At 41.8% G+C, this 17,790-nt stretch overlaps 1 protein-coding gene across 4 annotated transcripts in view; it reads left to right on the top strand.

Annotated features, from left to right (window-relative positions):
* The first annotated feature begins 78 nt into the window (after positions 1 to 78).
* osbpl1a (oxysterol binding protein-like 1A) overlaps positions 79 to 17,790 on the top strand; it is a 23,132-nt gene continuing 5,420 nt past the window's right edge. Inside the window, exons 1-20 of one of the 4 annotated variants that reach the window (XM_056377616.1) lie at positions 79 to 409; positions 2,936 to 3,065; positions 3,141 to 3,226; positions 3,314 to 3,388; positions 3,541 to 3,652; positions 3,796 to 3,881; positions 4,793 to 4,937; positions 5,920 to 5,987; positions 6,071 to 6,115; positions 8,174 to 8,247; positions 8,429 to 8,492; positions 8,590 to 8,691; positions 9,923 to 10,045; positions 10,134 to 10,218; positions 10,465 to 10,571; positions 13,374 to 13,536; positions 15,159 to 15,345; positions 16,154 to 16,229; positions 17,477 to 17,611; positions 17,735 to 17,790. The exon at positions 17,735 to 17,790 is cut by the window's right edge and continues 42 nt beyond it. In XM_056377616.1, the coding sequence (XP_056233591.1) occupies positions 2,942 to 3,065; positions 3,141 to 3,226; positions 3,314 to 3,388; positions 3,541 to 3,652; positions 3,796 to 3,881; positions 4,793 to 4,937; positions 5,920 to 5,987; positions 6,071 to 6,115; positions 8,174 to 8,247; positions 8,429 to 8,492; positions 8,590 to 8,691; positions 9,923 to 10,045; positions 10,134 to 10,218; positions 10,465 to 10,571; positions 13,374 to 13,536; positions 15,159 to 15,345; positions 16,154 to 16,229; positions 17,477 to 17,611; positions 17,735 to 17,790 (1,913 nt within the window). In that variant the 5' untranslated portion in view covers positions 79 to 409; positions 2,936 to 2,941. Of the gene's footprint in view, positions 410 to 2,935; positions 3,066 to 3,140; positions 3,227 to 3,313; positions 3,389 to 3,497; positions 3,653 to 3,795; positions 3,882 to 4,792; positions 4,938 to 5,919; positions 5,988 to 6,070; positions 6,116 to 8,173; positions 8,248 to 8,428; positions 8,493 to 8,589; positions 8,692 to 9,922; positions 10,046 to 10,133; positions 10,219 to 10,464; positions 10,572 to 13,373; positions 13,537 to 15,158; positions 15,346 to 16,153; positions 16,230 to 17,476; positions 17,612 to 17,734 lie in introns of those variants that run through there. The other 3 variants (XM_056377614.1, XM_056377617.1, XM_056377618.1) reach the window with 3 other exon arrangements.

Genomic DNA, 17,790 nt, shown 5'->3' with positions numbered 1-17,790 from the left:
CTAATGCTATTCTGCGTTTGAAATAACTTCCCGAGCTTTTATTTTGAAAGGCGCGAGCGATCTGCCCGGGTGACTTCCGTCGAGCGGAGATCAGCTGATGTCAGTGTAAACAGAAAACAGAGGAATGCGTGTGTGTGTGTGTGTGTGTGTGTGTGACACAGACAGCTGGATTCCGCCATCGGTTAGATCCGCGTCGAGACGGTAAATGAGGAGTGTGTGTGTGTCAGTGTGTGTGTGTGTGTGTGTGTGTGTGTGTGTCAGTGTGTGTGTGTGTGTGTGTGACGGTGTGATGTCGGTGCTGCAGTAGAGCAGCAGGAAACGGCTCAGAGGGGCTTAAATCATCACATGCAGCTTCACCGGGGGCCTGAGTGAGAGGACTTCACCTCACTGGACTGGACCAGCACAAACAGTAAGTGACTGACTGACTGTTTTTTTTACAGGCTGCTCATCATTAGGTAATATACTGACACAGCAGCCTGTCTGTGTCACCTGCTCACAGCTGCTGCAGACAAACACCTGGCTCCATTTGTCTGACTGGGAGGAAAATAGTGCTATAAAATATATACATTACATATGTAATGAGTTCATGTTTCTTTGTGATTGTTCCACAGAATCTGGAAAAACAAATGTAAAATGATCATGTAGCACTTGTTTTAGTAGAAGGTCCTATACACTGTAAACATACATTACAGTGAAAACCATAATCCTAATCCTGTTTAAGTACAAGTACAAATACTCATTCTGCAAAGGAAAACACTGTGACTGATTTATTATATATCACATCTTAATTGTTAATGTTGATGTAAAAATGTGCAAGTAGCATTTTACTGTTGTATGTTTTTTATATGTATATGTGCATATGTTTATATATTTGGTGGTTCATTCCAGTGGTTCCCAATCAGGGTTCTGGGCCCCTCCCAGGGGTCACAAGACAAAACTGAGGGGCCATGATTAATGAGAGAGAAGAAGAAGAAAATTCAACACATTAGTTTGAATTGTTTTGGACTTTTTAACTTTTTCTTGTGTAAAACTTGATACTTGGAGATACAAGAGAACGTTTGCTCCAAATATTATAATTCATTATAATCATCAAAATAGTTGGCAATAATTTTCTGTCAGTTAAGTAATTAATCATTTCAGCCAAATGGCAAATACTGATGTCCATTTGTTAACAGCAAACAATATGAATCTGCCTTTATTCATTTTTTAGAGAAACATATCGCATTAAAAAGCATTTGTAAAGAAACACTTACATTCGTTTATTAAAGATTAGAATCATTTTGCAGTTGGAAAATAAAACAGTCAGAACTCAAACACGAGTCAAATTAAACGACAGATTAAACACTTTGATAAATGAATAAAAACACAAGTGAAAAGAGAGTTTATATATTGACAGCAGACACTTGCAGGTGTTCTGCTGTGCAGTCGCAGTGTGTAGAGGGAGTGTCTGAACGTCTGTTACTCAGACTGAGCTGACAGTAGAAAGACAGGCTGAGTGACCGTTAGTGTCACCTGCTCCACAGTCCCAGGTAAACCTGTTTCAGAGCCAGCAGACGTTTTCCTCCCCGTGCTCTGCAGCCGTCACGGTGACGGCGTCTGAAGTGTGCTCGGTGCGGGTCATGAATCTTCCTCTCAGCCACATGACGGTTCATAACACTGCAGAAAGAAAGCGCTCTCCTCTCTGTCTGTGCAAACCAGCGTTGTGATCCAGAGCGTCATGTGGACTGAGGCGAGAGGACTGGTTTCCTTCCTGAAAGGCTGGTGACTGACACCTTTCGTAATAACTTTGATTTCCCTCTTCTCTTTTTCCTCAACTCCTGACACAAGAAACTCTTGTGACTTTTTCCTCATGTGTTCTGAAAAGGGAAGGAAAATGAACAATCAAAGCTCAGGCGACTTCTCCACACTGAACATGACTGGACGGTTTTCAAAGGTGCAATCCACCGATTTTACACATCAAGTTCAGTCGACTCATCACAGCCAGCACTAAAACCATTGGTCGGCTGGCTGAGTGTTGGAGTTTCCCCATTGGTTGTTGTTCTTTCAAAATTGATAGTCACAGACTCAGAGTTGCCAACTTAGCGCACTGGTCGCTCGATTTAGAGACTTTTTTTTCTTTCTTTCTTTTTTAAATAAAATCCTGAGTTACAAATCCACCGACTTTTTGGACAAACTGTTAGAAGAGAGTCTCCAGAGAAGCAGAGCAGCAGTCTGTGACCCAGACGAGACTGTGTTCTGTCTGAGAGACAAAATATACAGAAAGATATTCTGTGAATCCAGCTGAAATCACAGCTCAGTCTTCGTCTTTCATTTATGCGTTTGGTGATTTTTGTCGGACGACGTCGTGGTAAAAGTTTCTACAAGAGAAACAGAAAAACGTGAATGAGAACAGCTTCACTGTGAATTCATCTGTATTAAAATAATGTAAATGTGAGCACAAACAAATGAAAGCAGCTGACACTAGACTGAGCGCAGGATGTGGTGATGTCAGATGTTTACAGCGACTCCACAGCAGTTTCAACTACATCCTCACTTTCTCACAGCGACCATACGAGGCTCAGTCACGTACTAGGTTTTGACCTAGTCTTGTTTAGTAGTAGGAAACACTGGGTGTGGAGTTTAAAAGACAGGTCTTTTAGCAGGTAGGGAGGGTCTGGTGAAAGATGCTATTCAGTTGCATTGTGGGAAATAAAGCATTAAGGAGCTTGGACTAAGAGTCAGGATATCTTGGCCTCCGTTGCTTCAATTCTGACTGACTCTTATAAATCTGTCTCTTGGGTCCCAGCGTTATGGAAGTTGCTGGAGCGCCACTTTAAAGCAGCATAAATCTCCCGTAGCTGCTGGATTTCTTGTCAGAGACTCAGAAATGTGTCCTTCTGAGAGAATCTCTTTAATCACTGTTGAGTCACAGAAATAAACAGCATTTCCTGTGCAGGGGTCCATGGAGGAGCTGGACCCAGAGGAGCAGTTCCTGCGCTGCGCCAGGAACGGAGATCTGCCTGGGATCCAGAAGCTCCTCATGTCCAAGATCAGAGAGGAGACACAGATCAACATCAACTGCAAAGGTACATGATCACCACATGGGAGTAATGTCTGCGTCACAGTCTGTTGGTGTAACGCAGCGTGTAACGTTTCCTCAGGTAAAAGTAAATCCAACCTGGGCTGGACGCCTCTTCACCTGGCCTGTTACTTTGGACACAGAGATGTGGTGGAGGAATTACTCAAGGTAGAGTGGAGGTTTTAAATCCTGCTCCACCATTCTCTAGGTGTTGCATGAGTGCAGGGGTAACGAGTGTGTTGTTGCGCTCTGCAGGCGGGGGCAGACGTCAATTTGCCCAATAACATCGGAGACACGGCGCTGCACAAAGCCGCCTTCACAGGAAGAAAGGTACCTGAACGCATCGTCACTTCTCCTTGCAGATTTTAAGTTTCCTTCTAATCTTTGCGTCTCTTTGTTGATAGTATGATTTTGTGCATGCATTTATTCATCCATTCAGTCAATCAATCAATCAATCAATCACTGAATCACGTATTGATCAGGAGGTTGTCATGCTGCTGCTGCACTATGATGCATGCGCTACTGTCATCAATGGGACAGCACAGATTCCCAAAGATGTCACTCAAAATGCAGAAGTCAGAAGCATGTTGGAAGGTGAGAGAGACGTGTCGTCACCTAAGAAATTTCATAAAAGCTTTTTTTATTGTTTATGTTGAATTTTAATATTCATACAATTTGTTTATATAAAGTGTAAATTCTGAAATAGCGCATTTTTCCTTGTTGGCCTCTGACGCCAGCGGCTGAAAGAACAGAGGAGAGGAAACTGGAGGAGAAACTTTTGGAAGCTGCACGAGAAGGAGACCTTCCAACTCTGAATCAGCTGGTTAGTGTCACGTGTATTTAAATCTCACATTTTGACCAATGAGAACGTGGAATGTCTGGAGCTTGTTTGGGTTTATTCCTGTAGTTAATGTGGTGCAGGAAAAGGAGCAGTGTTAAATTCACTTTACATTTATTTGTATCTGAAATGACAGTTACACGCTCAACTGTCTTCACATGTTCACAAGTCACGACAAGTCCAGGCGGCGACTACGCCCTCGTCAGTCACAACAACAGAATTGGCAATGAAAACCTCATTAATAAAAGCTCTGGAAAAAACTAGAATCACCTCCTCGTGGTTGTTTCCCTCCTCCACTCAGACCATCCCTGTTTATCCAGAGTCACATAAAATATTAAACATTTGTGTGAAATTTTGTCATAATTGATTAATGATTAATGCCTAAAAAGTGTTTTGTGAGGTCACACTGACCTTTGACCTTTGAGCTTTGACCATCAAAATCTAATCAGTTTGTCCTGGAGTCCAAGTGAATGTTAGATTTAAAGAAGTTCCCTCATGGCGTTACTGGGATATTGCGTTCACAAGGCCAAAACTGCTCTTTGTGAGGTCACTGTGACCTTGACCTTTGACCTTTGACCATGAGCTACAAAAATATAATCACTTCATTCATTCACTTCACTTCATTGAGTCGCAGTGAATGTTTGTGCCAAATTTGAAGAAGTTCTGTGAAGGCGTTACTGAGATATCACGTCCACGAGACTGGGATGTTCCCTGAGGCAGAAAGGGACGCCTGTGGGAGTCGAGCTTTCCCGCCTTTAGTCACAGTGGGAGAAATTAAAGAGTTACGCTTCAGGTCCTTCTGTCACGCCTTCATTTCTTAATTGCATGAGAGGAAACCCACAACACTTGTGTCCACACAGCCTGTCATCTGTTCTCGTCCCGTGTGTTCACTGTAGCTCAGCAGGAAGAAGCTTCCGGACATCAACTGCACAGACCTGCTGGGTAACACGCCGCTGCACTGTGCAGCCTATCGCGGCCAGAGGCAGTGCGCCCTGAAGCTGCTGCGGAGCGGAGCCCGCCCCAACATCAAGAACAAGAACAGTAAGACGCACCAGTCACAGCTGGAGTCAGACTGTCAGAGCAACGTGTTGCTGTGGAAACAATCCAGAATCTCTTTTATAGTTTAATATATGTTTTATGTAGAATATTTTCAGCTCTTTATCTTCCTGTGAAAACAGCACTTTCCTTTGGCACTACATTTTTTTCAACCGCTGGACCTACGGCGCGCACTATATCACGCCGCTTTCTGATTCACTCAGCTGACCTGCGGCTGCGGCGTAATACTTTACTGTGCTCCGTAGGTGCGTAGGAATACGGTGGTTCAGCGGTTGAGAAAATGTAGTCCTGCACGGCGGCCGTGGCAGTGACTGGCAGGATTTATAGTTTGGGGGCGGGGTTTAAAAATTTGAGAAATAATTTTCATTGGACACAAACTAAGTATGTATTCATCCTCACTAGAAAATAGTCCCCAATAATTGCACTAATTACTCCTGTTGAAATGTTAGGTGAATACTACAGTGACCAGCTGTTACAGGAAATCAGTTTAATCACTTTTGAAAATGAAACTATGATTTACAACTTAATTAAAGACGGAGAGACTGAGAGACAGACTGGTGATGTTGGTTTACATCTTTTCTTCTGCAAGAAAAATCTAAGAAAAACATAAAATAACACCAGGCTTATGTTTTCATAAACCATACGTCTTCACATTCCTCAAAGACCAAATCATTAGATTCCTGGTCTTGGTCTGAACTCATTTCACAAGGTCTGTCTCCATTTTTTCTTCACTCAAACAAAAATAACACCTGACTGAGTGAGCGGCTTTCGTTTCTGCAGAAATGGCTTTTAACATTGAATTATTTTTGCCAAAACAAAACTGTTATTTCTTTGACTTTCTATCAGTGTTAATAACACCTAGACAGTACTTTCCTCACTGTGTGTGTGTGTGTGTGTGTGTGTGTGTGTGTGTGTGTGTGTGTGTGTGTGTGTGTGTGTGTGTGTATTGTGTGTCCATAACTCTCAGACCAGACAGTGTTTGACCTGGCCAGCGATACAGCAATGAAGCAGGTCCTTGAAGGCAGCGTTCATCGAGTGAGTCAGACAGTCGACTTCCTTTGATTCATTCTTTGATTTGTGTTTTTACTTCCTTCATGTCTCGTATCTTTACATTGCAGGGTATGACCCACCACGTCAAGAAGTTCGAGGGACTCCTGTGGAAGGTGAAGTCAGGGAGAACACAGTCCATCACACGACAGAACAGAGATATTATCTTTATATGTTGCATTTAGAGACGCTCCTTCAGGAAACTTCAGCAAACACACACACGTTGCGAGACGTTTCGTAACGTCTCATATCATCCACATGACCAGGTCACAGCACGAGTTTACAATCAGCAACTTTAGCATTAAAAAAACAGGTGAACTAAAATTTTGTCGAAGCTTCATACACTTGGTGTTTGCATTACAGAGCTGCAGTAAATTAACTAGACAGTTTATCCACTACTGCTCCTCTACATGTCAACAAATATTTAATTTAACAACACATTAAAGTCATCTTTACTGTGATTTTATTATAATTGTACAGTGAGAATATGGCTGAGGGCCTGTCAGTGTGTTTTTAATTAGGATTATAATTATCACATGAGACGCTGCACAACCTCCGTGTGAATGTCGTTTTAATTATTTAGTGTTTGTCAAAAGAATCAAGGATAAAACTCTGCCTGTCCCCAGGGGTTTAAATGCTTTTATTCTGAAAAATAACCTTAAAAAGAAACCAAATAGTGTCAAGAAAAGCTGGAAATGAAAAGATTGCAGCTACTGACATCCATTTATTATTATTTATCAGCTGTTGCCTCTGCACATACAACACCTCCACAGCACACACGCCACCCGCCACACATGAACTCTCTTCTGTGACATTCAGTCTGTGACATGCTGCAAAATGTTACACACTGCAGGTAGTGTACGTTTTTGACGTGAGTCAGAAAAACACAGGTGTAACTAATAACCTTAAACAGCACCTAATGAATGCAGACATCAGCAGAGTCGTTAAGGACTTTTAGTCTAGTTTATTATATAATGGCTGAGTTTAATTTGGAAAAACTAAACTAGCAAAGACGGTAGTTTGTATTATTGTTAATCAGTGGCGGCTGGTTGACGCGAGGTGCTGGGACGCCACATCTGTCCAGTTATCTATCCACAGAAGAAAGGCTACTCAAACATGTTTCATTAATTAATTAATTAATTAATTATATATTGTAAAAATTATTATGAAAAGAAAATAATAATCATGCCATGTGCCTCGTAATCATGTCAGCATTTATTTAAGAAGTGGTACTTTACCTGAGCTGAGCATTGGCTAACATCACCTTTAGTTACATCCTGTTTTCTTTTCCTGCATCACTGAAGTTTTTAAGCACCAGCTGCCGATGTTGTCGACATGAACACAAATTTATTTATTTCATTATTTGTTCTGTTTGTGGCTGTAAACACAACACTGACATATTGACACATTTTAGCTGGTAAGGCTAACATGTTAGCAACAGTTACCAGGAGTCATGTTTCTGTCAAATTGGAAAATGTAAGTCCAATATTCATTCTCATTACAGCTGTTTTTAGTCTCCACCAACTCCTGATGGAAATGTTCAGCTGCTAAAAGCTCCACTGCGTTGACAGATAATTGCTAGCTTTGTCTCTTTGCTGGTGCTGGTGGCGTACACTCAGTTTTATGTGGTAAAATATTGATAATAGCAGCTTTAAGGACGCAAACCAACAATGAACTTCTTGTATCCTGATAGCAAAAATTGTTGCAGCTGAGAGACAATCCCTCATTACAATGAAAAACAACCACTGTAGTTCATTTTGATTCAGCTGCACTCTCACTGTCCTCATGCTGGAAATACTAGTACACCAAATGTGTAGTAATCCCAGTTGTAATTAGCACTTGGATTCTGTGTGAGTGCCATTTAAAATTCAGAAACAGGCAATTAGGGCGGCTTCCAGTAACCACAGAACTGAAACCCCTAAAATCTGACTTGATTTTCACTTCTGGCTGAGAAATCAGTGTGAGAACGAACCTCGACAAATCTCGCTCGTGTGTGTGTATCGGAGCTGTTTTGTATCTGCTTGTTTTGAGCATTAGCAAAGCCTGTCTAAATGGAGCATAAGGATCATGTGTTCTCTCACCATCAGCCACCATTCAAATAAAAAAACACTGAACAGTAACAGAAATCACTGAGAATCAAACCGCTGGTTCTTCTCCTGTGTGTCTTCCTGCAGAGCTCCAGGTTCTTTGGCTGGCGCTCCTACTGGGTCGTCCTCCAGGATGGAGTTTTATCCTGGTACTCAAAACAGTAAGTGCCGTCTCTCACCTGGTCCTTGAAGCAGACATGTGGAAACACCCCCACTAAAGATAAATGGAAGTACTGCAGACTTTTGTCTGGGAGGGTGGTGGAGGTGATTTTATACCTCTGCAATATATTCCTACAAAATGAAAAGACCTCATCAAAACAGATCGTTCTCTTTCATATTAAGGTCGGATGCAGCTTCTAATGTCAGACGTCAAGGCTGTAAGTCCCTGACACACGCCCACTGCTTGGTAAGCCAACACTGACGGACTGCACTCAACTTCTTAAACCATTGTGTTGAATTTGTGTGTGTCAATTGTGTGTTCCTCTTGATGTTCTCATTCCCAGATCCGAGCCAAAGATTACTGCTTTTTTACCCTCAAGTGCTTCGATGACAGCGTGCATCACTTCAAGGTGTCGCCTAAAAACGACCCTGAGGCAACAAGGAAAGTGAGTTTCACTCCTGACTGTCTTTGACAAATTATTAACATTTCTTGTCTGTTTTTACTTGATACATTAATATATATTACCTGGTTAGTGACCATTGACTTCCTCGTTTTTACTGTGTCAGCTGCTCTGTGACGAAGCATTAAAGGAGCGGAAAAGATTATTAAATGTAGCTGGATCTAATGTTAATGATTTATCAAAAACACTGTAAATCGTAGTGATAAAAATTAGTCGTTTAGACATATCTGAACAAGCTGATTTTTACCATTAGCCGCAGAGCTAGATAGCTAGCCTGCTAAAGCTAAATACAGAGCTCATGCTAAAGATTATTGACAAGGAGCACTACTATTATTTGTATCTCACAGCAGTGAAGAAAATAAAATTTTAATATGTAATCTGAGATAAGTTCAGTGTCTCGCTGCTGGTTGTTGAACATTTTAGCGCTTTGATGCTAACTCTACAATGCTGCCTAACTTGATTTAGATGTTTAAAACTTCAAGCTAAATTTGACCGTAATGTTTATCCAGGGGGAGAGTAAGATGAGAAAATTCATACTACTCTCATGTCTGTTCAGCCAACAGCCACTTAGTTTAGCTTAGCTTAGTTTAGCTTAGCTTAGCATAACAACAGGAAACAGGCGGAAACTCTTTAGTCTTTACTCTTCAGTCTTCGTACGGATTAAACATAACTAACAAACAAACAAAAAACCTTTTAACTTGTCAATTCGTAAACTTTAGAGGTGAGAGAGCCAGGCTGTGTCCCCCTGTTTACTGTCTTTGTGCTAAGCTAAGCTAACAGGCTGCTGGCTAGCTTCATGTTTAATGGACCGATATGAGAGCAGTATCAATCTTCTCGTTTGACTTTTCTCTAAAACGCAAATAAGCATATTTCCCATAATAATACATAGCTAAACTGTTGTCAGTGCCAGTGTCAGATATATTTTATATCATAACTCCCTTTTAGTTGTTATTAATTTGTTTGATTTTTTTCCTCTTTTTTAAATCTTCGGCAGCTAGCTATAATTATAGTTACGTTATGTTATTGTATCATAACCGCAGTTGTCAGTATTAGGTTCTATCTGTAATCCACCTGATGTAGACAAGCCAATTACATGATTTTATATTCAATATTTAGAATAACTTCACCTCACCAAGGTCACAATCTGCTGATTAAACCACTAATGTGTTTTAGTTCTCATGACAAAGAAAGAGAAAAGTGGGTTGTGGTTTTGCAGGCGTGGCTGGAAGCACTGGAGGAGCACTCGGCCTACAGCACACACTACTGCTCCCAGGAGCAGGGCAGCGAGGAGGAGGAGGAGGAAGCGGTATCACTCGGGGAGTTAACAGACTCACTTCAGGTGACTGTAATAAAAAGATCAGTAATAAACGTGTCGTAACATAGCACAGCGTAATGAGCTGTAGTGCTTTCGTTGATCTGTAAATCAGGCAGCGGAGACCAGCCACAGGAAGCTGGAGAAGGAGGTGGCGGCTTTCCTGTCCATGTTGAAGAATGACAAGCTGCTGGCAGAAAGTAAAAGCTCTTATTTTATTGTCTATTAAGTTTTTTTCTTTTTTTAAACACACACTCTGACACATAAACACACACATGAAGTCTGTCATTACAGGTTTGCTGTGTTTGTCTGTAGCTTTTCTGAAAGCATGAAAACCTGAACTTCACATTTGCTTCAGTTTTGCTTCTTAAGTTGCAGAGACGACTTTTTCATTTCAGTCATTACTTTGTGCCAGTGGCCCCTCATCAGTGTGTTTGTCCCCTCAGGCTTTCCGTCCTCCGTGCTGCAGAAGATGGAAGAAATCTGTGAGTTGTCCAGTGAGACCAGCTCCGGTCTCAGTGTCTGTCTCGGCCTTTTCTCCAGACAGGAAGGGGTGAGTGTCTTTGTTTGACGGCCTGTCAGGTTTCTGTCTGCTATACCACTGATGCTGCAATATTATTACATACAGTACCAGTTCCCCATTCATGGGAACGTGCGCTCAAACTTTAGACTAGCTCTAAAACTTTTGCTGCCGACCCAGTAAAATGAAGGTGAACTGGATTTTAGCGAAATCTGGATTTCATCTTTTTCAAGTGTAGCAATCTTCACGGCTCCGTAAGAAAATATGTGAGTGAACTGACCATTAAAAAAGCAAATGGAGACTATAAATACTGTAATCAACAGGATCCTTACTGACTGCAACCTGCAGATATATAATCATGCTGTTTTTAAAGAAAACAAAACATGTTTCATAAGGAAGTGTCGGCTCACGTCGCACCTCCTCATGAAAGCAGCTCGGTGCAGTGCAGTGATTATAAACTGTCGGACGGGTTTTCTTTATGTGTGATTCAATGGATTTGATTAATGAAAGGTTCAGTGGGCAGATTACATCCCACCACTGACAAAAAAAAGAGCTGTGAACATGGAGGAATTGCTGTATTATGAAATTTTACATTGTGATATTGACATAGGTGTGATACTGAACATTTTCTGGGAAATCTATTTAGAAAGTAGGAATGTCTGATCCAGCAATGAAATATCTGCCACATCAAGATGTTTCATTATATTGGTGCAAAAATCATAAAACCAAACTAAAAGTCTACAGTGAAAGCATCATGCTGCTAACATGCTAACAGTCACCATGCTAATACGATGATGTTTAGCAGGTATAATGTTTTAAAACAACCTTAGTTTAGCATGTTAGCATGCTAACAATTCATCACTAAAACATGAACGTCTGAACCAGATTTCATGAGAATCCTTCCAACAGCCGCATTTCACTTAAAACCGCAGCTGTCAACCTGCTGGTGGCGCTAGACGAAAAAACTGAGGATGACCAAACTCCGAGGGATTTATCCTCTGAGAACCATGAATGTTTGTCATCATGGAGGTCCATGTGATGGTTGTTGAGATATTTCAGTCTGTACCACTGAGTGTTTAACTGCTCCATGATCAGTCCTGCTCCTGTATTATATCATTATGTAGCTATCACAATATAAACACCGACACTAAATCTGACAGCAGATCTGTAAAGTCCCTCAGGACATCTTCATATAACCAGCACTAATGCTCAGCGCTGCGTCCACCCCGGGACTCAGTGATCTGTGCACGTGCACGTGGACGTGAGCATGGAGATTGAAAAGAGATTGAAAATTGTCTGAATAACTGAATCTAAAGTAATGTGCGTTGATGATGATGTGAAATGTGCGGCGTGTATCAAAGAGGTTATATCTCATCACAATCCTAATGTGAGAGCGTCTTCTCTGAACCTGATTTCTATCTGGACGTCACATCAGAATGAGAATGAGACTGAGAAGCAGAGGAGCTGCTGCTTTTGATGCATCGCCATGTGTGAATGCGATGATGAATGCGCACTTGAGTTGTTGAATATGTAAATCGAGGCATGTTTACCTTCACGTGATAAAGCACAGAGTGAGGCTGTTTTTCCAGGCCATGCCGTGACGCCTGTCATTTCCTGCGTCTAAAACATGACATTTGCATATTAACGCAGACTAAGACCCTGACAGAACAGTTGGACGCCAAAGTCTGAATCCGTCTCAGTCATGATGTGCACATCAACTCATGTTTTCTCCTCCCACTCGCACAACACGGCGTCATCTCACGAACCAGAGAGCATGTCTCCATCTTTAAAGGAGACGGCGCCGCTGGTGTCAGAGAGGCTGCCAAAAACCATCTGACCTTTCTAACTTTAAAAGCCTGTCCAGCGCTTTCAGAGCTCACACCTGGGCCGGGCCTCGATCGCTCAGCTGTGCAGCCTTTTGAACCGTGATCTGCAGAAGCAGACGGGCGATAAAGGGCTCAGAACTCAGTGTGAAAAGGTCTGTGTTCACCAGGAACGACTCGAACATGTACAACATATCTACACTGTCTGAATGAAGCAGCGGGGCCTGTCCTCATTCGTTCCCCCCTGAGAGGAAAAGGCACTGAATCACTTCCAGCTCCTGCAGCGCTGCTTTGCACTTCAACACCTCCTGCGGGGGGGTCGAGCAGCAGGAACCTTCTCCTTAGAGCTCAGTACAGTGCAACAATGGCAAATGATCTGTGGTCTTTAAAACAGCACTTTCTCCCCACTTCACCTGACGTCCACCTGCTGGATTATAAATAACCATAAATTCTCCTTCTGTTGTGTCTGTGACAGTCCAGAGTGAAACACTCTTTAACTTTGTAGTTGAACAGGAAACAGTGAAGTGTTTTTCAGAAAGGTGCAGCTGCATCTTCTCGTCATCATCCCTCATGTCTCCTGTAAAATGGAGGTTTGGTGGATGGTTTATATCTGAGTCCGTTACCTGTCATTTGATCCGCCTCTCCTCCACGGGGAGTCATGTTCTCATCAGGCCATTTGAGACGGCGGCGTCACGGTAGCTGTTCACCAGTTCAGGTAAACATGGCTCCAGCTCCGTCTCTCTCCACGGGACTGGTAATGAGAGGACAGAGCAGAGGGGAGGGTCAGTCAGTCGACATGACCCGCTGCCATCACGGCCACTCACACACATTTACCTTCTGTTTGTAATGAGAGTGTGAATAAAACATTTGGGAGAATATTTATTTCTTCTCAAATGTGGAAGATACGATTCATGTTTCTATGGGTGATTAATCTCTGTCTCTTTGACTGTGTGTGTGTGTGTGTGTGTGTGTGTGTGTGTGTGTGTGTGTGTGTGTGTGTGTGTGAGCTCAGGTGCGCAGTCTGAAATTGGAGCAGGAGGTGGAGAAGAATAAGATCCTCTCAGAGGCGCTGCAGACTCTGGCCACAGAGCACCACGAACTTGAACAATCCGTCGTCAAGGGATCTTCGCCGCGCAGCGTCCTGAGCGAGGATGAGTTCCACGACGCCGTGTCTGGTGAGTTGACGAGTTCTCAAACGCGCCGAGGAGACGCAGGAGATCCTGTGAGCGCTCACACTCACCGCTCTGTCATTCACCTCTAGGACGCCGGAATACTTTTTCCTGCCGGTGAATGTCTCTGGTATGTTTGCCGCTCGTCAGGCGTGACGTAAGCTGCAGTTGCCTGGTTGTGTTGATGAATTCTTGTTTGTGGTATGAGGCGCCTGCATGGTGGAGTGACATTTAAAAAAGATGCTTGAGGATTTTTTCAGCAAGACCTTGCTGGAGTTTGCTCTTGTTTTTTTAGTTCTGTTTATTTAAACAAAAACTTTTCTCTAATGTGATACTGACGTGTTGACAGCGTGTGTAACCAGCAACACGCATGAAAGGAAGTGAACATGTCAAGACTGAAAGAAACATAAATCCATAGAGCTGCATGCGTGTTGCTGAGCATGATTGTGTTGCTCATGATTCTCCTGTGTGAATCATCATTAATTGATTTTGTTTGCGTTATTTGAACAGCAGCCCAGGATCAAATTAAACTGTGACCGTACAGACAAATACAAGTGTGATATATTTATACTTAAATGGAGAAACAGAACTAATGTACATTTTGAATATTAATAAAGCAGAAGTGAGAAAAATAATTATTTTTTGTTTAATTTTTCTGCTTTCATGAAAATGATGATGATTATTAAGTAACTCATTTGCATTTGAGCCCAATCGATAAGTGTTTGAGGGTGATACAGATATCAATACTCAAAACCAATTATAATGTATCAGCTGATATTCTGTTTTTGTTTTGTTTGTTTTTTTGTTTGTTTGTGTGGCGACAGTCAAAGGTCAAAGGTCAAGCTCCTGTGAAGTTTTTGACAAGATTATGGCAGACAAGCCAATTATTATTATCATGATGAAGTGATGACATTTTATATCCAAAAGGTCAAAGGTCGACTTCTCTGTGACATCATAATGTTCTGCAGAAACAGTCCAGGCTGTTATTTAACTCAGGAACAGAGACGGCGATTGTGAACATATTTATATTTACATGTGTTTATGATTCTGGTTGAGGATAAGAAACACTTTCATTTTTCATGTCTTATTGAGCTCATCAAACATTAAGGCTACAAACAACCCATAATGCAACACTCTATAGTAGACCGCGTTACTGATGTTGTGATTGTGTAGTCCACTTATTCAAACCTAATTTCCAGAGAAAACTTTTGTCTTGTTTTCAGCCAATGAGAATTCAGTTGTCAGCGCTCTCTGGTGGACAAACTGTGTAACGGAGACACTGCTTATTTTTGGCATTTCGACGCTGCAGTTTCTTGTTACTAATCTCATGTATTCACAGATACAGATATATTTATTTGCAGGAAGCAAAACCAGCCGACACTGTCTGTAACTGCTTTCATGCATGTGTTGACCCTGGTTTTACTATCAAACTATAAAAAATTGCAGCAGCTACTGGAATAAATCCTTTTAATTAAATTCCTCTCTTGAGTTTATGCTCCTTAACAGGTGATTTTTATCCAACCTGAGAGCTGTCTTCACTCTGAAACTGTCTGCGCTGCCTCTCCTTGTTCTCAGGAATCTTTAAAAACATTTCGTGACTCGTCTCTCTGTGTGTCGCTCTCCGTCAGAGTCGGACTCGGAGCTCTCCCTGAGCGGCTTTGAGACGGTGGCCAGCCATTCCTTTGAGGAGGACGAGGAGGAGGACGAAGGCTCTGTCATGCTAAGCAGCCCTTGCGGCAGCCCCACCAGCATGTTGCAGGAGGATCACCATGGCGACAAGGACGAGACTCAGCCCAATGGGATCACAAAGCACAGGTCAGTGGTGCCGAATGCCCCCGCGGTCTCCTAAATGGACCTCTGCCCCCCCAGTGCTTTTATCCTCCTCTCATCAAAAGATGAACAAACTCAACAAAACGCCGTCTCCTCGTATCACACTCTTATTGTTGGGTTTTTTTTTTCTTGCTGTAATAAATCTGTGTCAGGCTGTGTGATATTTCCCAAACTGTGGTTGTTCAGTGATTTTTCTGTCTTTTTTACATCGTCTCTCAGGTTTTTCCACTTCAAACTATGAATAATTTAGAGTCGGACGCAGCCCCGGTGAAGGCGGGAGAAAGAGTTGTGTTGAAAGAATGCAGCTCTGTGTTGGAGTTGTTAAATATTGATAAGGTCACAGTGTAATGCAATAATCAGTCTGTAGTATGATCCCATGTTGGCTCATCCCTAAAGCAGCGTTTGAGGGCATTTTGAATTTAATCATTATATGAATCATTCATGTTCTTTTCACCTGGTTCATATTTCATGTTCTTGTGATTCTAAATATATTCTCTAACTCTTTTACAACAGTTTGACCTGACACATAGATAAATGCTACTGATGGATGATTCCAAGTCTTTTGATATTGTCTCTCTGGGCTTCGCTCCAGTTCATCACACAATACATCAAAGGCTTTTATATTCACTTCAATTAGAAATGACACTTTGACAAAGCCATTAAACGTCTGGTATATTTGCTCTAATGAAAAATGTCTATTTATAGAGAAATTGCACAAATAGCACAAAGTCGATGCGTCATTCACTCCAGATAGAGGTAATACAAGTGTGTGTTAATGTGTGTGTTGTTTTAGGACCAGTTTACCTGCACCCATGTTTTCAAGAAACGACTTCAGCATCTGGAGTATCCTGAGGAACTGCATTGGAATGGTGAGAATAAAGATCTATGTTGTTTTTATTAGCCGTGCTAGCAGCACAGCTTCAGTCAGTCAGTCAGTCCCCAAAGCATGAGGGTCATAGTTTAGTTTTTAGTGAAATGTCTCAGCAGCTACTGGATGGATGACCATGAAATTAAACGAAAGAAACATTCATCTTCACCTGAATTAAAATTTTTCATCAAGAACAATAATCAGGTCAAACTTTTCATTTGTTCAATACTTTTGGTTGGTTTTGCGCCCAAGTGGACAAAAAAAAATTGTACAAATTATGTGTTGCAGCCTGTAGTATGTGTAGCATATGTAGTATGTGTAGCAGTCTGTAGTATGTGTAGCATATGTAGCATGTGTAGCCTATAGCTTGTGTAACATATGTAGCATGTGTAGCATATATAGCAACTGTAGCATTGTGTAGCATGTGTAGCATCTATAGCCTATACAGCTTGTGTAGCATGTGTAGCCTATATAGCATGTGTAGCAGTGTGTAGCAATGTGTAGCATATATAGCTTGTGTAGCATATGTAGCATGTGTAGCATATATATCAACTGTAGCAGTGTGTAGCATGTGTAGTATATGTAGCATCTGTAGCCTATACAGCTTGTGTAGCTTGTGTAGCCTATATAGCATGTGTAGCAGTGTGTAGCAATGTGTAGCATATATAGCTTGTGTAGTATTTGTAGCATCTGTAGCCTATACAGCTTGTGTAGCATATGTAGCATGAATAGCATGTGTAGTCTATATAGCATGTGTAGCAGTGTGTAGCATATGTAGCATGTGTAGCAGTCTGCAGTATGTGTAGCATATGTAGCATGTGTAGCAGTGTTTAGTATGTTTAGCATATATAGCTTGTGTAGTATGTGTAGCATGTGTAGAGTATTTGCTGTATAGGTTTCTGTGTTTCTGTTTTCTGTGCGATTGGGTGTTGAAAGAGTTCAGGCACCATAATCCTGACAGGAATGTCAGAAACCTGTTACACTCATTAAGCTTACATCTGAAAATTATAATTTCTAAAACCATGTTTGTGTTTTTGTACCAGAGAAGAATCGAATAGATTCAACACAAAACTTACATACAGATGTTTTTGTCCAAACCGACACACAAATGAGGCACAGACGCTGTTACAGGACCTTTGAAGAACATTGAGCCTTTTCAACACTCAGCATGAATGTTAGACTTTCCAAGGATTACTGTGTGCATGTTGTGAAACATTGTCCTTCTGTTCTTCCCCATGTGTCTTTCAGGAACTCTCCAAGATTACAATGCCGGTCATTTTTAACGAGCCGCTCAGCTTCCTGCAGCGTCTGACAGAGTACATGGAGCACACGTACCTCATACACCAGGCCAACGCCTCGTCAGACTCTATTGAGAGGATGAAGGTAGTTCCTGAACACATCATGTGCAAATGCTTTCAACTGCATCAAATATAACTGGATTTTAACTGTATTATTCCTTCAGCTGTGGAGTTCAGTGCATATGACTGTGTGTGATTGTGTGTTCAGTGTGTGGCTGCGTTCGCCGTGTCAGCTGTGGCCTCCCAGTGGGAGCGCACAGGTAA

This window comes from Seriola aureovittata, chromosome 6, assembly GCF_021018895.1.
Source record: "Seriola aureovittata isolate HTS-2021-v1 ecotype China chromosome 6, ASM2101889v1, whole genome shotgun sequence".
Classification (NCBI taxonomy): domain Eukaryota; kingdom Metazoa; phylum Chordata; class Actinopteri; order Carangiformes; family Carangidae; genus Seriola; species Seriola aureovittata.
Note: the sequence above shows the minus strand (reverse complement) of the source record. Positions and strands in the feature narration are given on the sequence as shown.